The sequence below is a fragment of the Rhea americana genome, unplaced genomic scaffold, assembly GCF_003343005.1.
Source record: "Rhea americana isolate MKP2758 unplaced genomic scaffold, rheAme1 scaffold_273, whole genome shotgun sequence".
In the NCBI taxonomy this organism is placed as follows: domain Eukaryota; kingdom Metazoa; phylum Chordata; class Aves; order Rheiformes; family Rheidae; genus Rhea; species Rhea americana.
Window position 1 is genome coordinate 1,078,866 of NW_028186394.1, and position 7,332 is coordinate 1,086,197.

General features: G+C 63.4%; 1 protein-coding gene across 1 annotated transcript; it reads right to left on the reverse strand.

Annotated features, from left to right (window-relative positions):
- Positions 1 to 1,228: 1,228 nt before the first annotated feature.
- RNF208 (ring finger protein 208) lies at positions 1,229 to 4,206 on the reverse strand. Its single transcript, XM_085308348.1, has one exon. It carries the CDS (start codon positions 3,948 to 3,950, stop codon positions 3,153 to 3,155), a length of 798 nt encoding a protein of 265 aa, XP_085164474.1. The 5' UTR covers positions 3,951 to 4,206; the 3' UTR covers positions 1,229 to 3,152.
- Between the last annotated feature and the right edge of the window lie 3,126 nt (positions 4,207 to 7,332).

The window sequence follows — 7,332 nt, forward strand, 5'->3', positions numbered from 1 at the left end:
TTGCTTCCCTGGTTAAACACAGTATTGTGCTGTTCTCGCCAAAGAGACCAGGGAACACAGCCTCAGCTCTTCCTGCCCCCTTTTAGTCTGCCTGTCCCAGATAGAGTTTTCCCATTGCAGTAACTGGTTTTGGAGCAGACTGTGGGTACTCCTTCTAGATTCCAGTTGCACATGCTGCCCCAGGCAGGGTATAACCCCTTGGGGCTGTTCCCATGCCCAGTCTGGACCTTGCTGSCGGGCAAGCAGCACAGCAAGGGACAGTAAGTGTGGCAGAACTCAGCGGGTGCATGTGCACAATGAAGGATTTGGATTCATGCAGAGCTTCCTCCCCAGTATGAAAACTACTGCCTGGCACTGGTGTGGCAGCAGTACTGTGAGTTGGTGCATGTGCTGGCTGGTGGGCCATGTCCAAGATGTGAGCGGTTACAAATTGTGCTTTGGGTTTTCACCTGCACCCCTATGCTTCCTCCCAGGGGTGACTGAAGTGTGAAATCAGCCAGTTACAACCAGCAGTGGCTCAAGATGCTATATTTCCTGCACCCTGCTTGGAGACGCAGTGCCAGTGCTCTGCCTGGCCCCACGCCTGCTGCCCGTGGGGCTGACAGCCCACTTGGGTCCCTCTGAGCCACCCATCCCATCAGGAAGCTGTGTACGTGCTGGGTGTCTGCTGTGAGGGCCAGGAGTGGCCCTGGCTTCAGGCAGGACCACAGACAGTGAGCATGGGGCAGCCAGGGGTGCCAAGAGCTCTTCCACACCACTAAGGTGGTGTGGAAGGAACCAGAACTCCTCCAGCTTTTTAGCAAATTTTGGTGTGGATGGGGACTCTGCTTGCCCAGAAGGAAGGCTGAGCAGATGGGGGCCAGGATCCCACCACAGGGCACCCCAGAGTGCTGAGTCACATGCAGTGAGACTGGGGACTAGGCAGGTATGTGGCAAGTCCAGGGAGAGGACCCAGCCATTTCAGAGCTGAGCACCGGGTCAGAGGGAGAASTTGCAGCTCCTCTTTCCTGGAGAAAGCCCTTATTCCAGGGTTCTCACCCCACCATTAGCCCCATGAGCCAACYGGGACAGGGCACTGTATGCCTAGAGACACAGGGATGTCATCAGTTTGGGGCCTGACTGTGGGCATGCTGGTGCCAGCACAGGCATGCAACATCCCTGCGGTGGTGCTGGTGCCTGGGCCCCACTCCTCCCCACAACAATACGCCACCAACACGCTGGCTCACCATTCGTTCCAATATAATCTTTATTGGGGAGATTGATTGGGGTTGAACAAGGCCGGGTATAAAACATGATCATCATCACAACCAGCAGCGGGAGGCATTGGCAGAGCAAAACAGAAACGATATCAACCACTGTTCTCTGAGCCCCCCCCCCCCTTCCTCCCCTTTGGGGCCCTGGGCAGAGGGCCCGGGAGTGAGGTGGTCCCCAGGGCTTCGCTAGCAAAGCTGGTGGCATCGCCTGCTCCCTTGACAGCCCAGGGCAGGCAAGTCCAGCTCCAGTAGCACAGGAAGGAGGGACAGTTTGGCCCCTCTCCCTGATGGATGTTAGGTTTCAGCCACTGTTAGGAGCTGCTCCTCCCTCCAGAAGCACCTGCACGCCAAGGTGGGAGAGGGGCAGCTGCGCAGGGCTCCCTCCTGCTTGCCTGGTGTCCTAGGACAGGGAGGCACATGCATGCTTCCCCAGGACTGTGTTGGTCCCCAGCCTCCTCCCCTTAGTCCTGTGGCTGTCCTGGGGTGCAGCTTTCAGCCCCTCAGGAGAACCTGCAAATTATGGCTTTTTCTTCTGTTTTGTTTTTAGGTTTGTTTTTTGCTTTTTGGCAGCAAACTTATCCCCCTCAGATGTCCTGGAGAAAGCAAGGCTGTACACAGGATGCTGCCACCCTGCCAACCCCACCACATCCCCACAGAGACTGCTGAACCTGATGCTGGTTATGCCAGAGCCCCTGGGCTCCACTCACCTGGAGAAAGGACCATGGCCAGAAGCCAAACTTTGCCTCAGGCCCCCCCTGCCTTGGCCAGCTGAATTGCCCTGCTCAGCCCAGGGCTGTGCGGGAGTCGGGTGGTTGTGTTGCAGGCATATGTGGGGCATTGGACCCAGAGCAGTGGCTGCATGGGCCGTGACCCCAAGCCGTCCTGCAGGACATTGGTGTGGAGCCTGGAGGTCCCCCCCAAGCCCTGTGCAGCCAGGGGCCCCTAGAGAATGGGCAAAACTCAACGCCGTTATTAGCACATAGCGGCCTGGAAGGGGGCGGCCTGGGACAGATGGGAGAAAACAAGAATCCTCCAAAACGAGGATAAACTGGAGCTTTCCTCAAGGGCCTGTGGAGGAAGCGGCCCGCATGTCTACTCGTAACCGAGGGGCCAGCACAATGGCTTGACTTGGCTACAGCAACTGAGATGCATGTTGGATTGGCCACCAAGATGAAAGCTTTGGCAAATAACTTACAGAGAAGAATGGGCAGCCGGGGGCCTGTCCTCGAGCCCACTCCTGTCCCATGCCAGCCAGATGACCCCACACAACACTGTGCACTTCCAGGGCTCTTCATCCCATTACCAGCCCGCCTCACGTGGCCTCACTGGCCGCAGGGTGGTGGAGAGGGTGTCACTGGCAGGTCGCCGGTGGGAACTGAGCATCTGTTCTTGGCCATGTTGCAGGAGCCAAGGGGAAAGAGGAGCACAAAGCCACCCAGGGAAGGAGCACAGAGGACTGCTCGATGCCCGGCACAAGAAAGGGGGTGGAAGGGGTGCAAGCCACAGGATGCAGGGGCTAGAGCCCTCATGGACTTGCTGATGGACCTGCTCCCAATCCCAATGTTCCTCTCCCCGAGCACCACCAGGGTGCAGGGGACTGCCACATCCCAGCCCAGGTCCACACCATGTCCCGCATCCACACCACATCCCAGGATGCAGCATCTCCCCCAGTCCCCCCAGGCAGCCTCTGCCCTAGCAGCAAAGAGGCAGCGGGGAGGGCAGCAGGCCCAGGCTCTGGACCGTGGAGAGAATCAGAGCATCCCCCCGGCTGCACAAATGGAAAAGGGGGAGCTGAGGGGGTGCCGCAGCCTGGCGGTGGTGTCCTCTCCCTCCCACGGGATGGCCCCGCAGCCAGATGCAGCAAGCAGCGCGGGGCAACGGTGGGGCTGGGCGCGCAGCTTACATGATGGTGCAGGAAGACAGCGGGTTTCGGATGTGGCAGGTGCAGGCTGCCCCGCAGTACTGGCGAAAGGTCTGGTAGCAGCTGCGGTCGGTGTCGCTGCTCCACTGCACGGGGTTGGCAGCCAGGGCCTCGGCAGGCAGTCTGTTGAGGATACTGGTGTTCACCGCCAGCGCTGCCAGCCCGTAGTCGGTGAAGAGCACGGTCTCCCGCTTGCAAGTGGGGCAGGAGATGAACTTGTACTTGGGGCAGGACTCATAGAGGATCTGCAGGCACTCCTCACACACCGAGTGCAGGCAGGAGAGGATGCGGGGCCGCTTGTTGGTGAAGTTGTACATGTGGCCGCACGTGGGGCACTCGAGCGGCTCGCAGGGTGTCGAGGGGTGCAGCACGTACTGGTTCACGATCACCTCGTCCGACGGGGGCTGCCGGTGGTAGCACACCTCCGAGCTGCCCTTCCGCTGCCCCTGGTACAGTCGCTCTCGCCGCGGCAGGGGGGGAGTCCGGGGCAGCCCCAGGGAGCCGGGGGTAGCGTCCAGCGCAGGGATGTCTCCGCACGCCTGGTTCACGATGATCTCAGACTCGGACGGCCAGGCGCGCTTGGCCACGAGGGGCGGCTCGCGACGGGGGGCTGGCGTGTAGCGGGGCTGCGAGGCCTGCAGCTCCGAAAACTTCTCCGGGTGGATGATTTTCATCGCCTCCATTTTAATGATGACCTGTTGCCCTTTCAGACACGACATGAGTATTGTTTTTACATTACTGTCCACTGCTCTGGGATCTCTGAGGGACGCCTGCATGAGGCTAAAACATGCTGGCAGCAGGCAGGGCTTTCAATCGCGTTCTGGCCGTGAAGCAGCAGCACCGGGGAAAGCGGCTGGAGCAGCAGCACATCCTGGGGAAACGGTTCGGCGCGAGCAGGCCCGGGGTCCTTCGTCTGCGCTCAGCCCCAAAGGCGCCACTCGCGAGGCCGGAGGCGTGCACGGGACGGCACTGCGCTCACGGCGACATCCTGCCTGCACCCGCCTTTGAGGACCTTTGCTTGGGTGGGTGATCAAAGCATCTGCTCCCCGCCGCGCTTTGCCGGGACGTTAATAAGATGACATTGCCTGTCACTCGGCAGCTCCCCCCTTTGGTTTTGCAGGCGCTTTCCGGCTGCAGTTGGAAATAGCAAAGTGAAGCCGGAGGCTGCGGGGAGGCCGGGCGTTCCTGGCGCTGGGTGCTCACCTGGAGCAGGTGAGTGAGGAGGGGCTGCGGCCCAGGCTGGCTCCCAGCAGGAATGTGGGCAGTGCTGCCTGYGCCGAGGGCAGCCCACACGTTGCCCAGCCCCTGCCTCCTCCCGGCCTTTATTCCTGTTTATGTGCTGTAGGATCCTCGTGGCGCTGAAGAATGTGTTTGCAAATTCCTTTGCTCTGACTTCCTGGCTCTCCCACGTGCTGTCACTGGTATCCRCAGAACCGGCAGCTCCCGCAGGGTGCTGGGCAAGGACCGGCCCCAGGGTCAGAGAGCATCCCGTGCCGGCCGGCGCTGGGCCACGCTCACCTCGGCTTGCACTGGGGCTGCAAAGCGCCTTCTACCCACGGCGCCTACGGACTCCAGCACCTCTGTCTCCAGCTCAGCTTCGTGCGTGCTGGGAAAGGCTGGAAACGAAAAGCGAGAGGGATTTGGCTCCTGGGCTCTTCGGGGCTCTTCTGGCTGCCAGCATTCCCACAGGATGGGTGGCTGGCAATTTGGCTCTGCTCCCTGAGGCGCTGGCCCTACCRGTCCGGTCCATCTGCCCTGCATGCTTTGGCTGGCCGCGGGAAGTGGGAGAAGTCAGGTATTTCCCCCAGGCATCTCCAAGGCAGTCCCAGGAGGAGGACAGCCSRGAAGGGGCCTGTAGCCCCTCTCTGCCCCAGGGGACCTCCCCTCGGCACCAGCCCCRGGCACACACACCCTGCTGAGTCCTTCCCAGAGGGGCTCCCCAGCCAGCTTTGCCTTTGCACAGGGTTTTCGCTCACGTTTAGCCCCTCCTCTGCTCTGTGGATCTATTTTTACCTCTCCCGCCCGCTCCTGATCTGTCCCTGCTATTCTCTCTCCCTCCTTCGCTCTGGCCCTGCTCCTCTCTGCCTCYGCAGTCCCCCGCTCCTGTCCAGGGGCTGCTGGAGAAGACGCGTTTGGGGGCAGGAGATGGGGATGGGTGCTAGTCAGCCCGTGGCCATTTTCTTCCTAAGGCAGCTCAGGCAACARCCTGCCTCTCGTCTGGGAAGGGCGAAGGCGCTCCCCTCCATCATGCTGCAAATCCTGTCAGCGGGATGCCTGCTCCAGCCCAGCCCTGGCAGGCCTCATAGAGGTGGCCCAAGGGGGGCAACTGGTTGYGACAACCAGTCGGGGTCGGGGAGAGGCCTGCGGGTTTCAGCCCTTTCCCATCCACTGGATCCCTGAAAGCCACGGTGAGGGGGGGGGCTCCATGGGCATAGCCCCTGCCCGACCCCAGCCTTCATATTCCCGCAGGATATGCCCTGGCACCAGGATGAGGTCCTGTGGAGCATCATGACGCTCATCCTGGGGAGGGTGGCCTGCACCTCGCGCCCCTCATCCCGCAGCCCCGAACTCTGCACCCTGCAGCCAACATACGCAGCCTCACACCCCGCAGCACCCTGCTCKCACGGGCGCTCGCTCACGGCCCCCAATGGGCACCGGTACGGCGACGCACGCGGGCGGGCAGCCTCCGTGCACCGGCCGCTGCGGTTCGGCACCCTCACCCGTAGCCCCCRTGCTGGCACAGCCCTCCGTGCACAGCCCTCGCATAACTCCCCCGTCACACCCCGCRTTCACGCCAGGCAGCATAGCCCTCCCGCCACGCGTGGCACCCACATGCACAGACGCCTGGGCAGGACGTTACCCCCCGGCGCGTGCAGTGCCCCGCCGTGATCCCCGGGGATGTGCACACCCCAGCTGCCCCGGTGCGCGCGTCCCCATGCAATGCTCGCCCCCCACCCCGTGCAGTGCTGGCACACTCACGGCCCACTTGGGCATGCACACATGTGCACGCACACACGCACGCACACACGTCCGCACGCCCGCGCCTGCCTGCCCGGCGGGGGATGTCCCCCAGCAGGCAGGCTGAAAGGACAGTCCCCTGCAGCGGTTACCTGCGTCGGGCTGCCGCGCTGGACCACTGTGTCTTGGGCCGACGATCCTGGTGCCGCCGCGTCCCTGGCTGAGGCCCTGGAGCCCCTGTCYGTCCTCAGCAGGGGCTTGAAGGCCCGTGTTGCTAAAGGTTATCTGAAAGGCAGAGGGATGCCGGCCTGGCACTGCCTGCACCAAGTCCTGGCTCCCTGGGGATRCTGGCAGGTCTCCACAGCCTCCCCAAACCTCGCCGCTGGGCTGCACGTCCAGTCCAGCTTCCCGCGGCCCCCCCCACCTCCGGCTCGGGCGGCTTCCTCGGCTGTAAACCCTGCAGCGAGGGGAGATTATCTCTGAGCGGGAGGGCACAAAGGCAGCGCTGCCTGAGTCGGGCTCCTCTCCAGCTCCAGCCGCTCCAGATGCTCTGCAGAGGCCAGATGTCCGGGGCGCCTTGGGGTGAGCAGGCTTCCAAACCCACCAGGTAACGTGCCGACGACAGTGCTGTCAGGAAGCCAGCTTCCGCGCTGCCGCCTCTGCCTGCATCTCTGCTCCCTGCGCTGCGACTCGCTCCCCCCACTGGGGCTGCAGTGCTGACGGGCAACCTCCTCCGGCGGGGTCCGTGGCCCCCGCGCTGCCTCCGCCGCTGCAAGCCGGTGCCCCCGCGCCGCCCGGCACACCGCAGAATCGCGCTCGCCCAGATAAGAGCTGATGCAACACTCCCGGCACGGGGTAGCTGCAGGCTGCGGGGCTGCCGGCGGCGCGCAGGAGGCTGCGGGCTCCTCCGCCGCGCTCGTCTCCGCGAGGACGAGCTCCTCAGCTGCGCAGCAGGTGCAGGGCCGCCCGGGAGAGGCCGCCTTGCTGGATGCTCTCCATCGCTGGCGGCTCCTTCGCCGTTTCCTCCGGGACGCCCCCGGGGCCGGAGGCTGCTTTTGGGCCGCCCTCGCGGCTGGCGGAGGCAGTCGCCCTCCGCTTCTTCCCCGCCGGGGGGCCGACGGGCGGCAGGGGCTGCTTGCTGGCCGCCGCTCAGCCGGGATGCTGCGCGCCGAGGAGCTGCTGGTGCGCTGCGCGCTCTCG

Excerpts from the sequence above, each read along its gene's own strand:
- RNF208 (XM_085308348.1), bottom strand. The coding sequence starts at position 3,950 with ATGCAGGCGTCCCTCAGAGATCCCAGAGCAGTGGACAGTAATGTAAAA.